Source organism: Eucyclogobius newberryi, unplaced genomic scaffold (assembly GCF_026437365.1).
Source record: "Eucyclogobius newberryi isolate DKJ021-1_F unplaced genomic scaffold, fEucNew1.0.hap1 SCAF_5, whole genome shotgun sequence".
In the NCBI taxonomy this organism is placed as follows: Eukaryota; Metazoa; Chordata; class Actinopteri; order Gobiiformes; family Gobiidae; genus Eucyclogobius; species Eucyclogobius newberryi.
In genome coordinates, this window is record NW_027316167.1 from 23278134 (window position 1) to 23299588 (window position 21455).

At 39.7% G+C, this 21455-nt stretch overlaps 2 protein-coding genes across 10 annotated transcripts in view; one reads left to right on the forward strand and one right to left on the reverse strand.

Moving 5' to 3' along the window:
• Nucleotides 1-3631, reverse strand: dkk3a (dickkopf WNT signaling pathway inhibitor 3a). Of its 2 annotated transcripts, XM_072464514.1 has the most exons (8): nucleotides 3456-3631; nucleotides 1871-2010; nucleotides 1674-1772; nucleotides 1544-1603; nucleotides 1219-1314; nucleotides 685-832; nucleotides 428-584; nucleotides 1-361 (listed from the first exon to the last, which is right to left on the reverse strand). In XM_072464514.1, exons 1-8 carry the CDS (start codon nucleotides 3595-3597, stop codon nucleotides 274-276), a joined length of 930 nt encoding a protein of 309 aa, XP_072320615.1. In that variant the 5' UTR covers nucleotides 3598-3631; the 3' UTR covers nucleotides 1-273. The 2 variants fall into 2 exon arrangements, with proteins under 2 accessions (XP_072320615.1, XP_072320616.1); XM_072464515.1 differs by lacking the exon at nucleotides 3456-3631 and having other exon boundaries at nucleotides 1871-2105.
• mical2a (microtubule associated monooxygenase, calponin and LIM domain containing 2a) overlaps nucleotides 2778-21455 on the forward strand; it is a 27548-nt gene continuing 8870 nt past the window's right edge. For 7 of the 8 annotated variants that reach the window (XM_072464509.1, XM_072464508.1, XM_072464505.1 and 4 more), the window contains exons 1-11: nucleotides 2778-2884; nucleotides 11447-11808; nucleotides 14439-14646; nucleotides 16118-16234; nucleotides 17440-17541; nucleotides 19052-19207; nucleotides 19548-19648; nucleotides 19719-19976; nucleotides 20224-20339; nucleotides 20438-20564; nucleotides 20649-20739. In XM_072464509.1, coding sequence (XP_072320610.1) covers nucleotides 11554-11808; nucleotides 14439-14646; nucleotides 16118-16234; nucleotides 17440-17541; nucleotides 19052-19207; nucleotides 19548-19648; nucleotides 19719-19976; nucleotides 20224-20339; nucleotides 20438-20564; nucleotides 20649-20739 — 1531 coding nt within the window. In that variant the 5' untranslated portion in view covers nucleotides 2778-2884; nucleotides 11447-11553. The remainder of the gene's footprint in view (nucleotides 2885-11446; nucleotides 11809-14438; nucleotides 14647-16117; nucleotides 16235-17439; nucleotides 17542-19051; nucleotides 19208-19547; nucleotides 19649-19718; nucleotides 19977-20223; nucleotides 20340-20437; nucleotides 20565-20648; nucleotides 20740-21455) is intronic. The other variant, XM_072464511.1, reaches the window with a different exon arrangement.

Consider the following 21455-nt stretch of genomic DNA (forward strand, 5'->3'; position numbering starts at 1 on the left):
TAACAATAGCAGCTTTATATGGCATTGATACCACATTGTAAATCAGATTTTCAAGTTGAGATGTTGCTTAAATTAATTTAATTTGTTGAACTGGAAACTGAGGAACGTGATCAAAGTGCAAAGCTCAGTGTGTACAACAAATGTCCTTGTTTTGGTCGAGATGTTCGATTATGTACATATAGACAGAATATGCTGTATAGACAATCCAAGCCCAAACTTAAAATACATTTGGATCCACACATTAGCTTACGGTAAGTTTACAAATGTTGCGGTTTAGATTATGTAGTCTATTTCTGAGTAGAGATTGTCCGTCATATCTTCTTCACTTGAGTCTTCTCCTTTTAGACACATAGACCCTCGTCTGTCCAGCGGTAGAAAAAAACAAATCAAATTTTCAGAAGAATGTAATGTAAGTCTGATTACTCACCCTAAATGCTGACAGTGGAGGTCTCCCAAACATGGGCAGTGTTTCCTCGGCCCCTCATCCTCAGGGCCCCCGTAAAACAGCTCCATGAGTTGGTTAGAGGCACTAAAGCACTGCTCACGCTCTATGGGCTTTGATAGGCAGATTGGGAAAAGCAGTGCTATAAAGCGATTACAATTATTGCAAGGTTTTGATGTAGTATCTCTCAGATCTTTTCATTGAGAAAAGGCTGGTGAAACAGTTCAGTGAATACTCAGTACCTTTATGGAAAGCACAGCAGAGCTCAGGGTTGCAGTCGCTCTGAGTCTGACATGTGCTGCCAGCGTCTCCTTTAGAAGTACTTTGAGTGCACTGACCCCACACACACATAATATGCTCATCACAGCACTCCACATCCCTGGTGCATGGCTGAAAATAGTGGGACACAGTTTGATTATTTCTGTACAACAAACGTATATCTGCATCTTAAAGGTTAAGAAATGTCTACATTGTGGGACAAGTAAAGGTTCTCTTATCCAAAATTGCCAGCCCAATGTCTGAAATAAAGCCTTTCTCCCTGTGCAGCTGTGAATCAGCAGTGACCATTTCTAAAGTCAGTTTATACAGTTTGCTGCTTCTCTTAATGAATGATCAGAGACACAAAGTCTGCACCACACAGTGTTCTGAATACAACACTCCAATTACACTTGTGGATGCACTGCAATGCAGTCAAGGGTGTCCGATCTGCTCCAGCAAGATGCTGTGCACCTAAACGTTAGCTCTTAAACCAATCCTTTACATCATATTTTACCTACCACATCAAGAGCTTTGCAGGACATGCATTTAGAGCGGTGAGCGGGAGGAGAGGGGCAGTATCCTCCCTTCCCACAGTCATCATCAGTGATGCAGTCCTTAAGTAAACAAGAGTCAAGTCAATTCAACCTGTCAAATTTACTCTGAAACAGCATGAAGCTTGAACTTAAATGAGATAAAAAAAAATAGGTTATAAAAGTAACCAAGATACATAGTATATCGTTTTTAACTTTACACTAACACAATAATAAGGTAAATTCTATCATTTGTATAATTGATTATTGTTTATAATAGCCATAATCTATTTTGTTTGTAGATCGAACTTACATGATAAATATTGTTGTCCAGGTAATTGGGCCGGTCAGTTGTAGAGGTAATGTTTGTATCCTGTATTCAAGTAAAATAATATGAAATAAAAAAGTAGTGAACGTTTTCCATCATCCAGATCCAAACTTACCAGAGTTGAATCGTGGACTGGCTCAATATGATTAGAAGTTGTGTCATTTGTGTTTGAAGGGAGATGGCTTGGTGGAGGTGGAGTGACGCTGTCGTTTAACTAGGAAAAAAAACAACATAACAAAAATACAGACCTTTGCAGTTCAATAAGCCCATATTGCAGTCAAGCAACCCAATAGGTTCAACTAACTAATCCACCTGAGACTCGGGTTTCTGCTGCAGCTGCTCCTCTTTCACCAGACGACTGTCGACATCCGCTTGTCCCCGAGAGAAAACATCTCCCACGATGTGATTGATGCCCGAGTCCACGATGTCCGGGAGGATGCCATGGACGGGCGCTGTCAGGAGCAGAAGAAGAGGCAGAGTGACGGACAACATGATGCGAGCTCCACTGATGCTGCAGCCGCACTGAGCGAGGGGCGCGAGGGCGTGGCGGGACGCAACAGTCACGTGATCAGGGTGAACGCCTTTATGTGCTCAGGATGTAGGCCTGTGTGCTCAGAAAGTAGGCCTGTGTGTTCAAATCTAGCCCTGTGTACTTTAGACTCTATTAGTTTGATTTAGTTATCATTTACCAGCCCTTCACAATTTAATGACATTTTAGCATACCGACTTACTTACTTGAACAACTTATACACACAATTGAAAATGGAGTCGTATTAATGGTGTGCATGATTTATTCTTCATTTTGTATCTGAAACCATTTTTTCACGTGGTGTATTTTCGCAGTATGTCCACGAGATGGCGCCACAGCAAGGATGACGAAAAGCGTGCGTGGAGCGGACGTTCCTTGACGTTCCCTTTCTATGTAATCAATGCTTTAATCCTGCTTTGTGTTTCTCCTCACAAAGTATGACATGTTGACCAAAGTGTCACGCAAGAGCTACATCACAACAAAAGTATACAAAGTAAAAACATTGTGCAAGTAAAACATTGTCTTTCATTTGATTTTGTCTCTTTAGACCGGTAGGATTTCCCTTTTCCTTGCTGTATGGGCATCTTTCCAAATGTTCAGTGCTGGCTTCCTTTTGAACACATGAGAAACAGAGGCGTGGAGCAGCACAGTCTGTGTCAGACTTCAGCACCGCCCTTTGACTCTTGACTACTACATTTCACAAACGCCGCTGCCGGTTACATTAACTGGGGCCGACCTCATTCACCCATAAAGAACTGGACAGTGACCTGAAATTAAACCTCCAAAGCTGTGAAAAGGTAAGACTTTCTCAATATCTGGAGACATTATATTCCATTACACAATAATGCATGGGATGATAAGAAGACTAGAATACAAAGATACACACAGCATGTCAACCAGAGGCAAGAACCATTACACACATTTAGCCTGTTAAATCCCCACCGTTTAACGTTTTAGACAAAAATAGACTGAAATATAAACAAAAAATCCCCCCATAGAGTTATTCATGTAACTTTCCATCTTCAGAAAGTTGCATGGTGTCACTTTAAATAATGCAATGTGCGTTAAAAGTTCTTGTTGGCAGAAGCTGTCTCTTTTTTGTCTTCTTTTCTTTATGGCTGATGACAAACCGGTACAGATGTAACCTACACACCCTCGTGGCCCCCATGAACACTTTTTTCTTCATAAATCACTTCTGAGAGGAGGCTTTTCAAACATTTCTGCAACTAAAATCAGGGACTGGCTCTGAATGGGCTCATAGTTTGAGTTTTTGTGTATTTAGTCCCACCACAAACACAGACTAACCCTGCTGGTACACGTTAATGAACTGGACGCACTTATCTTTTCATTCACTGCAGCTTACCTCACCTGTTGAGCCTCCTCTGTCGCCTGTAAAGAGCCCTCCTGCCTCCTGCCCTGTAATGGCCCAAACTGTGTCATAAAGTAAGGTGTGGCGGTGACGACAGCTTGTACAGAGCTCCACAGTCTGAGTGACATGAAACTGCAACATACTAATGCTTTTAAGGGTGACAGGCCAGTCTACATCCTGAAACTGATAGAGTGTACTTCTAAATGTTTAATAAGATGACCGCTTCATTAAACAGGAGACATGTATAATACACATATAGACATTTTATAGCAGTAACATCAACAACAACAACAACAACAACAACACCATAATTTACTGCGTATGCTACAGCTGCTAGATAAACTTCAGCAGGTTCTATGTTACCCCGTTAGTCAGTGTTGGCACCACTTCCCCCCAATTCTGCCAATAAATGTGCTGGCATCCCTGGCCAAGAGACTTAACGTCAGTCTGAATCATTTGAATGGAGATGCAAAGACTGTTCTAATATTCTACTATTCCTTTTGTTTATGGTGTGAAATATGTGTGATGGATAAAAAAATTAATTGACACTAATTGAGCCCAATCAATACTAATCAATACTAATCATACCAATTTACATTAATCAATACTAATTGATACTAATCAATACTAATCAATACTAAAACTTGTTTTTCAAATATTGACACTTGAAAAAAAACTCGGGCCTTTTCTGATCTTTATTTATCTCAGGACTAATATGTGTTTCCTGTTTATAGGGTCACTTTGAACACTTTTCTACTTTTAATATTTTATTTTGAAATTTCAACTGCCTTGACATCTGTGCAAATTAATTAATTTTAATTGAAAAACTACATTCATAAAGTTCCTTTTTTGAACTCAGTATCAAATATCAAGCCTTTTCCTGTATATCAAAGTAAACTTTGAAATGACATAATCATCTTGGATTGTCCTTTACTGGAGGCACGATCAACGTTCTCTTTCCACAAGGATGAACACACAGTGTGTCCTGGGTCAGCACATCAGCCGATACTGATATCCAGCTTTGGCTGATAACTGATATTTAGTGTGAAATATTTTAGAATCCATTGCAAGCCCCACAAATTGATGTTAAGGTATCACGAAGTTCACTAATTAACTTTTCACTTTTGCAAAAATAATTACAAAATGTATTTATCAGATACAAATGATTAGTAGCAAAATCGCACGCACCGCACATGCAACCACATTTTAAACTTCCCATTCTGGTTCCAGTTTAACTCTATAGTCTATTGAAAAGTTGTGATTTTGGGCCTTACAAAAATAAATTGATTTGATTTGATTTGATTTGATCTGAAGCACACAATGTCACTTACGGCAGCTTTAAAATGATCCTTGCCAAATATTTTCTAAATGATACTGATATCTCAATACTGGTGCTAGCACTGACATACTGTATTATCCATCCCTCTCAAATATATCTCAGAATTACATTGACTACCTTCAAGTTGACCTTTGTACACTGGCAAACATCTGAAGTGACCACTGTTGTTGTCCACTAACTCCTCTTGTTGACATATTCACTGGTCATGTGCTGTTTCTGTAATATAACACTTTGAATCTGTTTTTAGCGATTGTTGGCTGTGAGTTCTATTCCTGCCAGACCTGATCCCGTCTCCCCGTCCTTCAGCCGGCCCCTGGTTGATTAAACGATCCTTGAAAGTGCAGTTTTGCCATCGCAGTGTTCTCTTGATCAAACTTCAAATAGCTAATCTGAAATGGACAATCTAGGCCGGTTTGGTCAAATTAATTGTTTTTGAGAGCTCTTGGCTCAATGTGGCTTTTTACCCAGCATGCCTTGATAAATGATTGTCCAGTGAAGTCATGTGGCGAACACACCTCCAGACAAGCCCCAAGAGCTCACTCCTTTTCTGTAAATGAGTCGTTAGGAATATGATTGACACTTTTACAACCATATGTCCTTCATCTCACCCTCAAAACACTTTCCGGAGCTGGTTTGGGATCGCGTTGTGACCGGTGCAAGGCAGAGCTGCTGTTTTGGAGACACGTTGGCTGCTTATCAGGCCAACAGAGGGTTCCTTCCTGGTTTTCTTCAGACTGCCCTGTAATTACTGTTACTCGTTGGCTTCGCTACACATTTTCCAGCACTTCCAACGTTGCTCTGTACCGTCCGTGCAGCTTCCTATTGTACTCCCAAAGCCTGGAGCTATGTGCGCTGAAAAAACAGTGTCACTGGTGGTGGGGCACTTTGCTGTTGTTTCGTTCCGACTTTTGGCTGTAGTTTATTGCATGTTCTAGTCCAACAATTTTACTCTGAAGTGAATCAATTTACATGAACAAAATGCGATCAATTAGTCGCCTAGTTATTTAGTTGAAGCTAAAATATGTCAAATTGATAGAGATTGTTAGAGAAAAGATTTAACCTTCATGTAGATAAATGTTCTGATTCCTGAGTAACTTAATTAATACAAATAATTACTTGTTATGAAATAAATCTAAAACACTTTTGCTTGGAAACTATCAAGGGGCAGCTATCATTTGTATGTCACACTCTCACTTCCGCCAGCTATTAACATCCAACAAGAAAAACCCCAAAGTGTTGTTTGACACTATAAATTCTATTGTTTGTCCTACAGCTGCAGTTACTCCTGTTTTCTGCAAAGCTGACAGCAATGGATTCCTCAGGTTCTTTATCGATAAGATCAAGATGATCAAAGACCAAATCCCACTCCCATTGTCTGATAAACCTGTTTCTGTGGAGCCTGTTTCCCAAAACTGGTCTTCTTTTAAGCCTGTCACTCTAGAAGACATCTCAGCTCTGGTGACCAAGATGAAACCCTCCTCTTGTACATCAGATGCCCTTCCCTGCAGGCTCTTCCTCAAAGTGTTTGATGTTATTGGCCCCTGGGTTACCAAAATGGTAAATCTCTCTCTTTCTACCGGTGTGTTTCCTGGTCCATTTAAACATGCCATAGTTGAGCCTTTACTGAAAAAAACAAACTTGGATCCGACAGACCCAAAACGTTTCAGACCTATTTCAAAGCTCCCGTTCATGTCCAAGATCTTAGAGAAGGTGGTCTCTGAACAATTGTCAGACTTCCTTGATCAGTCAAACATTCACGACTCTTTTCAATCTGGTTTCCGCAAACATCATTCTACGGAAACCGCATTGTTGAAAGTGTCCAGTGACATTATGATGTCTGCTGATTCTGGAAAATGTACTGTTCTAGTTCTGTTGGATCTGTCTGCAGCCTTTGACACTGTCGACCATCATATCCTGTTGAACAGACTGAGGGACCTGATTGGACTATCGGGGTCAGTTCTTCATTGGTTTTCCTCATATTTATCCGGTCGGAGCTTTAGTGTTGCTGCAAACCAAATAATGTCCGACTCAGCTGATCTGTTGTGTGGAGTTCCTCAGGGCTCCGTCTTGGGTCCCGTCTTATTTCTGCTTTATATAATTCCCCTGGGAATGATCATTAAAGAGTTTAGTGATGTGTCCTATCACCTGTTCGCTGACGATATTCAGCTCTATTGCTCTTTTAAACCTTCTGAGATCCAGAAGCTGAACTCCTTGGTCAGTTGTTTAGTGCAAATTAAACAATGGCTGAGTAAAAACTCCTTGCAGCTAAATGCAGACAAAACAGAAACTCTGATTATTGCCCCTGATGATGCCATTCCAGGGATAAACCAGTACTTGGGTGTTTTAGGTCAGACTGCTAAACCAAGTCTTAGAAACTTGGGTGTTGTCTTTGACAAAGACATGTCTTTAGAGCACCACTCCAAGCTGTTGACGAGGAACTGTTTCTTTCAGTTGAGGAAAATCTCTAAGCTCAGGAAAATGGTGTCTCAAAATGACCTGGAAGTTATAATTCATGCATTTGTGTCTTCACGTTTAGACTATTGTAATAGCTTGTTTTCCTGTCTTAACAAGAAGGAACTCTCTCGTCTGCAGCTGGTCCAGAACTCTGCAGCGAGGATCTTAACCCGCACAAATAGAAGGGCCCACATTTCACCCATTCTTAAAGCCCTTCACTGGCTGCCGGTCTCCTACCGGATACAGTTTAAAATTCTTGTTTTAACTTTTAGAGTTTTAAATGGTCAGGTCTGTACATCAGCGATCTGATTAAACAATACGCTCCCTCTCGCTCACTAAGGTCCTTGGATCAGAAACTGTTGCTTGTGCCTCGCACCCGTTTTCGGACCAGAGGAGACAGATCCTTCCAGGCAGTTGCCCCCAGACTCTGGAATGATCTTCCGTTCTCCCTACGGTCACTGGACTCTGTTACTGCTTTTAAGGGTCAGCTTAAAACCTTTTTATTTAGTCAAGCCTTTTAAATGCAAATGTTTTACGGACTGATTTTACTGTATATTGTTGTATATGTATTGTTCAGTGTAAGTTTTTTGTGTTTTTATTGTTTTATTCTGTGTTTTGTGAAGCACTTTGTGACCTCTGTCTGTGAAAGGTGCTATATAAATAAAATTTACTTACTTACTTACTTACTTCGTTCTATAACAGTTTTAGGATTTATTTTCTCCTCCAAACCATTTTCCTGAAAAGAGTAAAACCTCAAGTATGTAGTGTGCTATTACTGTAGATGACATACTATAATTTGAGTAAATCCTCCATAAACCCATGCGTCTTGTTCCACTGTTATGGGTCTGAGTGTGTTCTTGTGCAGGTTTCTACACTCTCTGAGCTGCCCAGGTGAGACAGGTCCATTTTTCAGATTCCTCACATTCTTCTCGTTTAATATATGACACTGATCGCTCTAAGAAAAACACAATGCAACAGACGGATATATTTCGAGACCCTTCGCAGTAAACTCCCCGATCCTCTTAATCATGGTCTGCTGGGACGGTGATGTTTGGTGGGAGGGTTTGTCCTGTATTCTTTCCACTTTGTCTTTCATTAGTCATATTTTTACAGCCGTTCTGTGGCTGAGCGCCGTCTGCCCACAAGTGACTTTCCATGCAGTCAGGCCCGAGATGGTGAAGTCATACAACTCTGGCTCAGACAAAGCTTTGAGCAGCAGTGCTACCTTTTCATCTGACGTACTGTAACACATGGTTCCAATCATTAGAATGGATTCATCTTCATCTGGAAAGCAAAATAATTAAGTCATTTGAAGTTTTAAATCAAGACAAAAGTTATTGAAGCGGCAGTTATTGAAGCAGTTGGGAAGTAACTAAATACATGCATCAAAAATACACATTCAGAATAACGCACCTCTACAGTTACTCTTTCATTCGGTGTATTCAGAATGCAGTTGCTTTTCTAAAATAATACATTGCAGTAGTTCATCATTCAATTTAGAACTGTATGACATTGGTAAGAAGAAGAGAAAACACACTCTCTCAGTGCGTGCGTGTGCGGTTTTGACTTCTCTAATCTGATTTAATGATAAGTAAATGCAAAACAAACACAACGCAAACAGTAAACACGGCTTGTATGTTACAAAATACATTTGAATGCAGGTATGGTGAATTATTCTGCCACTACAGACATTGTCAAAGTATTGTTCCGAACACTGAACACATGTGTATAAACCTATGAAGGTGGTCCATGAAAAAGAACCCAAGAATACTCACAATTGATAAGCTTGATCCTTCTAGGTGGTCTTGAGTCAACACGAGGACACAATAGAACTTATAATTTGACTAGTTAAACAACGGAAATAAAAGAGATAGTGATTGCTTGGACAATCAGAAGTTTCAACGCTATATACTGTATAAAATAAAGATTTACCTTTTTTAAACAGATCAAATAAGGAGTGAACAAAGTAGAAGACATTGTCAAACTATGAGGCCAAACCCAACCGGCTTCATCTTTCATTGCTCCCAAGACTCGTTTTAATTGGTCCATTATTATTTGTCTGCAGATAAAAGTCTAAATTCCATCCAACTGTTGAATCATTAGCTAAACTGTTACCGGCTTTGAACTTTCACGATGAGGTAAACTGGCCCAGTCTCTCCGCCTGCCTCATGCCTGAAGGGTGAAAGCACGTCCGTCATACATTATGTGTCTGTTTCTGTCATCGCGGGTTCACTCTTTGATAGTTTGAGAGAAAAGGGATATGGTTAATGTGGTTATTGTGAATAGCAGACTGCTGAGGCCAGTGGGTGGGCTGGCAGAGAGGTGGGCTCCTGCTGATGCTGCTGCTCTGTGTGATCCACGTGGCACCGCATTGTGTCACCGCCGAGCAGCCTCAGGGGACAAGAGCCGGAAGAATTAGATGCCTTTTTTTTTTTAGTTAACTAGTTCTGACATCTGGGGAATTTTTAAATACATTTGGGTAGGGCTGTGCAAGGAATTATATGTATGTATTTCTAAATCAAGATCACACTTGAGCCATTTCTAATTGATGATGAAGCTTGGCTCTTTTTGATCAAGAAGTACCGGTATATCTATTGTTGTTTTAGTATTTGGAGTAGAGTTCACACTGCTTTAATGGCAATTATTAAAAGCTGGTTGTGGTGATGTTAGGGAAATTACTATTTTATTTGTTTTTACTGCAAAAGTTGTGAAAAATGTGTTCACCCAGTTCTACTTTTGTGGGTGTGAAAAGTTTTGTTACCTTCAAATCTGTGTTATTGCAATTGCATAATCATTACACAGCCTCAACTTTAGTGCTATTGTTGAATTAAAATGTGCTTTATTTCAGAATTGTCACTGTCACTGAAACGTCATGGAAATCCTTTGGGTAAACGTGCACTTTGACCAAAACAGGAGGATATAAACTATAATGACATGAAGATCTTATCAGTGTTGGCTATTCTGAGGCTAGGTCTATGTTTTGCTATTGTGTAACATTGATTGCTGCCTGGAGGAATTCTTATCCCTGTTTTTGTGCTTTTAACAGATAAGGAGAGAACAGAGGCAGAAGTGAAAGAGTGAGATCACGTTGGTTGGTGGAGCTTCAGGCCTGTATTATGTGGTCTCTTTGACAATCATAGCTGGGGCTTGTGCACATTTAGAACCACGGTCACATTTTGTCACCCGAAGCCCAGTGCGCTGGTGCTGACAGTGGGGGGATTACTGCTGGGGTCCCTGCAAATCCAGCATAACCTGCCCGTCCTGCTCCACGGCACGTTAAAATATCAAAAGCAGTTTCTCTGTAAACTGGGGGAAGCTGCGTACTCCACCCATGAGAGCTTGCACCCTAAATGCAGAAATCCCACTTTGATCTTTCAGACGTGGACATTTTTACCTCATTAAAAGAAAAAGGAAAAAAAGAAAAATGTGATGGTTGATTGGAGAAAATAATATGCATCTAAGCTTTGCCTGCTCTCGAATGTAACACCATCTTTCACGCAGATAGATATGAATCAGTGAAATCCTATTTAACATTCGTACGAGTCATGTGTAACCAGTGCAAACTCTTTTCACGAATGACCAGCTTTTCTTGCTGAAGAGTGGGGAAAAAAACGGCCTAAACATACACAATGTTTCCTGTTCATTCATGTAAATTCCTGTCTGTCAACTCAAGAAATGTACAAAGGTTTCTCAAAGTATGGGACAGGTACCACTGGTCTTTAACACTCATTGCATTGCCTGTTCAATCAGTTTTAATTAGTCAATCTAAATTTAACTTTGCATCATTTGTCGGCCAGTTTGTAGTTCAACAAGCACTATGTAGTACCTGAGACAAATCTTAGGACCCGGCCATGCCTACAGTATGTTAAGACCTACTTACAGTTGCTTATGTACAGTAGGGTGACTCCCTAATATTATATCTCTGCCGTACCTTTAGATGGAATGTTCTTGTCAATAGATAATAATAGAGATTGTTCAACAGCCCGAAGCTATTTATTATGCTAAACTGGAGCCGCAGGGAGAATAGAACACATCTGCCCTGTCTACTGTAGTAAGGCAACAAACAAAGAAGAAAAATGTTGAAGTAATGAAGTGAATCAGGGCTAATCATAGAGCATGAGGAGACAAGTGTTGCCTACAGCGATGTGTGCAGAAGTCTTACCCCATGACATCAGACCTTGTGTGTTTCTTCTGCAGACGGGGGCACCATGAAGTAACAGAGGGAGTAGCCAAATCTGGAGGAGGAGGACTGTAACCAGCAGCATCTGAGCAGCATCTACTCTCCGCACTACGGGACCAGGACCATGGGGGAGACGGAGGAGGACAACGTGGCCAAGCTGTTTGAAAACTTTGTCCAGGCGTCCTCGTGTAAGGGCGCGCTGCAGGCCTTCAACGTGATGTGCCGGAAACTGGACCTGGAGCCATCGGAGAGCGGCACGTTCTACGATGAACTGAAGGCCAAAGTGACCTGCTGGAAAGCCAAAGCGCTGTGGGCCAAACTGGACAAGAGAATGTCCCATAAGGAGTACAAGAAAGGACACGCTGCTGTGGGCACAAGGGTAGGTTCAGTATTATTAATGTCTCTCTCCAACTGTCTGGAAATACATTTGACATTTTTCAAACATGTCTTTCTTTTTGATTGTTTTAATGCCATCTTTGAATACATAAATGAAAGTAGATCTAATAAGGATTTAAATGAATAATTATGTTGCAAAAAAAAGTATAAGGACAATATTTACAAAAATGACTATGACTATGGTATTACGTCAGTCCAACAGAAATGTGTTAAAACATGCTTTTAAATGTACTAGTTGAGAATTAATAATCAGACAAATGTGAAATGTTTGTAAAATGAATCACAAAAATACAAAACTATCTCATCACACCATTATTTGAACGTTTTTAAAATCTTTAATCAGCTCTTTTTGCAGCATTTGTTTTACTATAAACAATATATTCAATATGTACATGCTGCATGTATTTCAATATATAATGCTGCTTCAATTAGATTGTTATTTTTATTATTAATTATTTTAATATTTTTTTATATTTGCCAATCTTTCCTTGATGATTACCAAGTGTTTCAATTGATGTGCCGGTACAAGGAAGTCAAATTAGTACGTGCTGGTGTTCTGGAACAAGTGACTCTGCTCCGGGGCCCTCTCTCCTCTGTGTGCTGCTGTAAAGACAGTAAAAACATCAGCCAGGCCTTGTGACTGTAAAGGTGCTGAAAGGGAGTCGGGAGGCCTGTTGCAGTGTGATTACCTGTCCGCCATCAGCCCAAAGCTCCATGAAAGCGGGTTTTTATTGCACACCCAGACAGACAGCATCACTCATCAGCTGAAATTATTTGGCTCGCGTTTACCACAGCTCATAATACGTGGGAGTTTTGTAGGCTCATCCTTAACACCAGAGACCAGAATGTCTGGTGTAGTTTGGCCAATGTTGACACAAAACCGCAGAAAGTAGTGTGAGAGACAATACACAGGAACATGTGTTGTATAATTCTACTCAGATGCACATTTAGACCGTAACATTTAATTTTATTGTTGGTGAAACTCAACAGGTTAAACCAAGGCTCTGTTTTCCCCCGTTGCTGTGTCGGTCGCTCACACTTTTCTGTTGCAAGAACAGTTTTAAAGGATGTGATGTCAGCTCTGTTTTACGGCCTGACACATCTGGACTTGGTGACACGTAACTATAAAGAGTTAATAAGTCTAACAGAACGCTGTCGTCAGATATTTGATAGAAAGTGCAAAATGGCAGTATTCCAGGGGATTTTCTGTTCACAGTATCACATAATTGTGACAGTTCCAGGAGCAAAATTAAGTCATCTAAATTCAATCTACGTTCCAAGAAAGTAATTGCTTTTTTCATCTGGCTGTTTTTCTTGTAGCACTTAATAATAACTACACTATTTGCATATTAGGAATGATTAAGACTTAATAACTACATACTAATTAAGAGGTTAGCGTATCAATGAAGTAGTTACTAAGTCTGAATACTTATTTTTAAATGATTGGCTCATTAGGAGTCTTTTTTCATGCTTTATTGTTGTTGGTCATGGAGCTAATCATCAGCTGGTGATGTTTCTTCACAAATAATTATTAATGCTCAAATTTGACAAGATATTCCTAATTGAGATTTGTGGAAGAGAAATCACAGTTGGGACACATCTATTCTACCCGCACAAGCTTGTATCTGTGTCTGTGATAACATTAGTGGATGGAAACAGGATAAAGCCAACCTCTAACCTTGACAGTGACACATACGGAAACCACATCTGTGAAAACAAATATGTAAAACTACAACCTGAATCAGCTTGGTCTATACCATTTTTTATTGAGAGGAAAAAGTTGGTGTAGTGTGTTTGCAAGCATTTGTCTTTAAACAGGAAAATTCATCACATTCTTAGTGCTTTATCAATATTTTAATCACAGCATATAAGGAAAGACAATTTTGAAATGTTAAAAGGAGGATATGTTTATTTAAACCTTGTGCTTTTAAGCCCAGGTGACTTATGGTAAAACGCTGTCTTACTCATCCCCCCACGTCCCGACCAGAAACTCAACAACACACTCGGCGAGCGTCACCATGGATCCAAACATCTTTCTTTTGAAGTGCACGGCTCAGGAGTTTGAACAGCTGGCAGAAGGTGCAGCGTACAAAGCTGATATTGTGTCCTCAGTGATAGTGGACATCCAGGAAAGCAGGAAGCCTCAAGCCCTGTCTAAATATCTGATTAGTTTTGAACACCATGGGAAAATAGTCATGGGTTTTGCAGTTAAACCACTCTAATAATGATAGTGTTTCTTGATGCAGGTTTTTCTGTAGCATATTTGTACTCTAACACTTGCTCTCCATCGGACAGATACGTGAGGTTACAAATGAAAGACTTGAAGCGGTTTATTGATAGGTACCCAAAGCAAACATTCCTGCGAGCAATTATTTTTTGCAATGTTATGTTTGTAGTGCTTAGAGACACTTCTTTATCTTTCATCCAGACATGTTCTAAAAGCTCCCAGGTGCTTGAGGGTCACCACTGAAGTATTAAAGCCTTAACTCAAGTGTCCTTATGTGAGATTTAACACAGGAAGTAACACTGAGCGGGGATTAAACCACCAGACGAAATGTGCAAATGATTCCTATTAGCATTTGTGCTAAAGTTGACACGCCATTTTCCCTTTAGTGCCTGATCATCGGCGGAGGGCCCTGCGGATTACGGACCGCCATTGAGCTCGCACTGATGGGAGCCAAAGTGGTGGTAATTGAAAAAAGAGACTCATTCTCCAGACACAACGTGCTGCATCTTTGGCCCTTCACCATCCATGATCTACGAGGGCTCGGGGCCAAAAAGTTTTGTGGAAAATTCTGTGCTGGAGCCATAGACCATATTAGTAAGTAATCGTTTTATACCTAATGGCAGGGTTCGTACGGATGCTTGAAATTCTTTTAAAATACTTTTTTACTGCGTTGCTTTCAAGGTTGGGACAGTGGTTGAATTTTCAATGCGGTGTTTGAAAATGCTAGAAATATCAACTTGCCAGTCTGTATCCTACACATTGTGACAGTTAAGAGCGCCAATAAAGTCTTCAGTTCAAAAGTATTTCTGCACCTGTGTTCCGTGGCACAAGTTTGTCTTGAGTGAATTACTTACACCGGTTGTTGCCACTGGAAAATTGGCGCCAACTCTTGTTCTTGCGTTACCATGAATATTAATGAGTACATGCTAATTTATGCCACTTTCTAAAATGCTCTGTAATACAGGAAATGTGTTAAATTGTCACATTTTCAAAGGTGCATATTGGGAGGAAAACTACTACTACTACTAGATTATTTTGTTAATTTCAGAAACTATAGTTGAAATATAGATATGTCAGCTTGTTTCTAATAAATTATATAATGCTTAAAAGAGCTACAATGAGGGGCCAATAAGCATACTTGTATATTATTTAATAATATTATTTTTAAATGAATACGCTGTATTAAAGAGTGGGAGTGTCTACAGAGCCGCGGCGTGCGGCCGAAACTGCTAGGCTATTTTGTGCCGCGGCTCCTGAAACTGCTGGGCTATTTCACCGCGCCGGGTTAGGGTTAGGGTTAGGGCCATTAAAGAGTAGGGAAGTTAATTGTTTAAAAAATCAATACAATATAAATGTTCCCTTACTTTTTTCTGATAATTGTGAATAATCGTAAAATCGTGATATTTCTCCTCATGATAATCGTGACTGAAATTAATATTGTGACACCCCTAATAACGAAACAAACAAAAGTCAACCAAAAGCTAATAAAACGAGGAAATATGAGGAAGTGTATGAAGCACTTGGCTTCACTGACTGAGGTGGAGACGAGGAAAGACCGGTGTGTCTACTGTGTCTTTAATGTTGGCAGCGACCGCATGAAGCCAAATCAACACATCAATAAAACACTTGTGACCGATACCAGGTACCAAATGATTGGTACCTGTCATGTTGACAGGGACATAAAAGTCATTATTTCAAGGCTTGAAATGGCATGACATTAAATATTGTAAGCAATGGTAAATTATACCAATATATTTGTTTTTTGCTCATTTTCATCTATATTTGTATTACCGGACTATAAGTTGCACCGAAGTATAAGTTGCACCATCCAAAAAATGCATAATAGAGAAGAAAAAACATATACGTTGCACTGGAGTATGAAATGCGGTTGCTTGTGTGAAAATAACAAATAATATCACATCATAGTCTATATAAGTATAAATATAAGTATAAGTCGCACCTGGGACAAAACTATGAAAAAAGGTGCGGCTTATAGTCCGGAAAATACGGTATTTAAAGTCGAAAGCATGTCCCGGTTATATAATCAGTGTTTTGGATCCAACAGGTATCCAGCAGTTGCAGCTCATCCTGCTGAAAGTGGCCCTCCTTGTTGCTGTGGAGTTTCATATCAACACAGAGTTTGTTAAATTACTGGAACCTCCCGAGGACCAGGAAAATAAAGGTATTTGGATGTCAGCCCCATGGGACAGTTCTGCGAGCAGAGTTGGATTTCATCAACAGCCACAAACAGATTCATATTCAGTTATAAATAGCATGTATTTTGGGAAGTTCTTCTAAAGGCCATGCACACTTCCTAAATTACAAGCCTGTTTCTCTGTTCCTTAAACTGTTTGAACCTATTCAGTTTTTACATAGTTTAGTCTATATTCACTGGCCATTTTACTGCATCATTTTAGGGATGAGTACCCGTAAATGCAAAAATATCTGCGGTTACATGCACACTCAAAATCTGTTTTATTAAACATTTTTGGTGTTATAAGTTTATTAAAATGAACAATTTTTATGCGAGAAATCCAATAATTTCCCCCCCAATCATTATTCCTCCGATTTTTCACATTTTGCGGATTGCATGTCATTTAAACGTACCTAAATGGTCCAGAAATCAGATTCTAATCAGATTTTGGTGTGCATGACGACACGGGTTAAGCCAATGGGTGAAGACATTTTAAAGACACATTTTTTCATATCTGTAGCCGTCGGCTTGTAACGCACATGAGTTTGAGTTGCTTTTCTAGGATACTGTATGACCATTGTCCACAGGCATCAGCTGGCTTTCACTGAATGTTTTCTCTTTTTTTGGACCATTTTATTTATGTAACCCTGGAAACAACATAAAGGCTCAGGCCAGACCATGTTACATTCAGCGCGTAGCCTACATACAATAATAAGAGCTTTTTCAGTTTGACTCTTTGTCACGCACAAAACTGAACAGAAATAACTCGCCGAGGGCTGTCAGGTGTACTCTCTTCAGCTATAAAGGCTTTACAACGATAACAAGAGCCGGGCCTAATTTTAAACCAACGCTTATCCCTCCTGTTCTTGTGTGACAAACTTAGAGTTGGCCTTGACGTCATGGAATGCATTTTTGACATGGTGCAATTACTGAACACACTGCCAGGAGCTGCAAGTCTGATGCCGCCATGTCCAAAGCAACATGTTGCAATTATATTCAAGCCAAGATCTGTATTTTCTATGAGATGTATTGTTTCAAAATTGAGGCAACAGTTGTGCAGAAGGTTGCATTTCACCCAGAGGTTTTGTCCCTTTGCAAAACACATTGTCCAATCCAGGCAGTATGTGCAGCCACTGAATAAAGCGGTGAGATAAGACATGAAAGACATAAAAATCTTCTCTTGTCGTTAACAGCAATGGGCTGGCGTGCTGCTATCCGTCCTGCTGATCATCCTGTGGCCAACTTCGACTTCGATGTGATCGTTGGAGCTGATGGACGTCGGAATACTCTTGATGGTCAGTACTGAGTGATAAAGAAACAGAATAAACCACTTATCTTAGTACTTTTTACTCCTTGTACTCCGTGTTCAAGTTGTTTGGTCACTCCGCTGTTCATTTTGTCCAACTCAAATGTTTGATAGCCAATAATGGGTTTTAGGGCAAATATTTTGTGTACCGTGAGTGGTTTATATAGATTGCAATGTTTTTTAACCTTTTTGCCCTCTAATATTTCCTTGAGCCCAAAAATATAACGAATGTGTGTTAACATTTAAAGCCTAGCAGGTTGAACTCAAATGTATAAATGTATGTTCCCCTGTATGTTTTCTTAGACTGAAGAGGGAGTCATTTTGTAAAATGAGATAATTAAATCAAGAAAATGTTTGTGTCCTTTTGTGGAGAGCGACATCCCTCACATAAAGCAGACCTCAGCCTCACTGCGAGAGCTAATGCAAACCTATTGGATCGATGCCATGTTATGTCTCATTGTTGTGGTTTCTCTCTTTAAAATGTTGTCATCCAACAACCATTTTACACCAGATACTTATTCCTAAAAAGGGCATTTCTGAGCCAGTGCTGAAAGTGTAGCACATTTTCCAAATTGTGAATAGGCCTTGGGGAGATGCTTTTCCCTTGCTGTCGGACCACTTTTGACCGGAGCTCTGGTACTATATATGTATACCGGTATATATATACATATATATATACATCAGACAGTCCTATGATAACAGATACTTTAGTGATCAACTGAGTGACAGGAAACTGACTTACATTATCCCACGGCTAAAGCCCATGTTTCCTCACAAACATTTACTGAATAAAGGGAACTAAAACAAGTGTTCTTTCTCCCTCAACTTGTGACTGTGATTCAGTGTCTTCTGTCTAATGCCTGTACAACACTGAGATATAGGCCTTTTTCATTAAAACAGAGAAGCATTAGATTAAAACAAGAACACTGACATTATAACGAGTTAAGTTTCACGTTATAACAAGTAACGTTTCATGTTTTAACATCTTTATTTTTTTAACATTTAAATTTTCGCATTAAAGTTAGCTCTTTTCCAACATGTTTATTGTTTCAATATGAACATATTTCCCTCATATCATATGTATTGTTGAAAATGTCACTTTAAACAGGAGAAAGACACACAATGTGCAGAACCTTTCATTTTGCTACGGTTTAATGACACACACACACACACACACACACACACGCACACACACACACACACACACACGCACACACGCACACACACACACACGCACACACGCACGCACACACACACACGCACACACACACACACACACACACACGCACACACACACACACACACACACACAATTTATCAGGTGTTAGTCATTTGACAATTGCTTTACTATTGTTCTTTTGTGTACAAAGAGCTCTTTTATTATGAAATAACTACCTTACAATTAAGATTTAGGGTTGGATTTAAGAAGATTACAGAAAGGTTTTGTATGCTTTCATCCCATGTTATTCCTTACATCCCTGTATCTATCCTTTTCATAGGTTTCAAAAGAAAGGAGTTTAGAGGAAAACTGGCCATTGCCATCACTGCAAACTTTCTGAACAGAAACACAACTGCTGAGGCCAAAGTGGAGGAGATCAGTGGAGTGGCTTTCATCTTTAACCAAAAGTTCTTTTTGGACCTCAAAGAAGAAACAGGTATGTGTGAAAGATTATAATGAGGACAGTGCAGTGCAATTAATATACAAAAATACAACACAAACTAATAAAGCACAGAGGTAAAGCATCATCTTGAATAGAAATGGAAGACTTTATTTGACACTGAAGAGAAATGTCTTTGCACTGATGTCACATGGCTGACTTCACACTTTTCACTCATTTTTAGGAAGAAAACAAATAACATGTCATGCAAAACTCACAAAACAAACAAACACAAGCTACAAGAACTATGGTCTATGGGCGTATTATATACATTACCCACAGACAGTCTTTATTCTCATCTGGATTCATTGCAATGTAAATATTTCATCTGTTGCAGGTATAGATTTGGAGAATATCGTGTACTACAAAGACAACACTCATTATTTTGTCATGACGGCCAAAAAACAGAGTCTGATGGACAAAGGAGTCGTCATGAATGTAAGTTTTGTTGTTTATCCCTCTTTCACTAGGCAAGACTGTCCAGTAAATGATATGCTTTATTCAACAGGACTACATAGACACACAGATGTTGCTGAGCAGTGAAAACGTCAACCAGGAAGCTCTTCTCTGCTATGCCCGGGAGGCAGCTGACTTTGGCACCAATTATCAACTTCCTACGCTGGATTTCGCCTCGAACCACTGTGGCCAGCCAGATGTAGCAATGTTTGACTTTACAAGCATGTACGCCTCCGAGAACGCCGCTCTGGTCCGCGAGCGGTTTGGACACCAGCTGCTGGTGGCACTGGTTGGCGATAGTCTGCTTGAGGTAAAGACTGTTCCTCATAAAGTTTTATTGTAGGGCGGCTCAAAACACAGACAGTTCTTACATTGCATGACTAATATGTACGTGAATAATCGTCAAATCTGGAGGATATATAGACATAAACATTCAGCAATTATGTTGAATTCAATTGTTTCTATTTTATTCATGCTTCTGTAGTGCACTATATCTCTCCGCAGAATCCAAGTGAGTCAATAACATTTAATTAATTACTCCTAATTATCTTTTGCAGCCCTTCTGGCCCATGGGAACAGGCTGTGCTCGAGGTTTTCTTGCTGCGTTTGATCTCGCTTGGATGGTTAAGAGCTGGGCTGAGGGTCGGCCTGTCCTGGAGGTGCTGGCAGAGAGGTACAAGCAAATCATACCAACAAATGTGTGCTTTTTGTACTAGTTTTAAATCCATGTTGTCTCCTTTTCTTCCCTTTTTTTTTTTTTTTTTTTTACAGAGAAAGTGTTTACAGATTACTTCATCAGACGACACCTGAAAACATTACTAAAAACTTTGATCAGTACACCGTTGACCCTGGGACGCGATATCCCAACCTGAACGTGTCCTCAGTCCGACCACACCAGGTTTTCATCTATCTTCCTCCTTCTTCTCTTTAGTGTGCATTGTAATAGTAAAAGTCTTTCACACTTGTCTTTCCATTTCATCAGGTGCGACAGTTGTACATTAGCGGGGAATTGAAGAGCTGCTCTCTGGAGCGAGCTGTTACCATTCGACGACCGGTCAATCTCTGCAGACGAGGTTAGAGTCTAGTTTCAGACATATTTTGTAAAGATGCTCTAAAAATGAACGATGTTAAGGATTGTATCTCTTAACACTTTGAGGACCAGTATGTTCACGCATGCAACAAACTCCTCTTGTATTCTTTGTTTGACTTTGGGATATCATTAGATGTTCTGTTAATCCTCTGAATGTTTCTCCATTGAGGCACCAGTCTCCACCTGATGTGTATTTTTACATGTGGTGCTCTTGGGAGGATTCTTTAAGAGGAGCTTTGCGATGTGCCAAGAGAGTCAAACGCACGCTATTTTCTTTCTGAACTAGCACATATGACGTGTAGGAGCGACATAACATAAACATGAAGAATACAGTCTGCCACACATAATAAACCTAGCTTTTTAAGTCCAATGGGAATTAACATTTCATTTTTAATTGTTTGTGTCATATTTGCCGGGGCTTGTGGTAGATGGAGTCGCACTGTTTAGTCTCAAATCAGGCTGAACTAATAATCAAATTGTCCGTGCGGGTTCTGTAAAAGCAGTGGGTTATGTAATAATAATAAAAAAGTATAAATAACATATGCACATCCATGTATTATATCATCATGGGACAGTGATGAAAATTATGAAATGTTTATTATTTGATTCATTAGGTCTATTTGGTTGGGACAGTGCGTGTAAATCAACATATTTGAGATTTTTTTTGACTGATTTAGGCTTTTGATAACGTGTTGACTC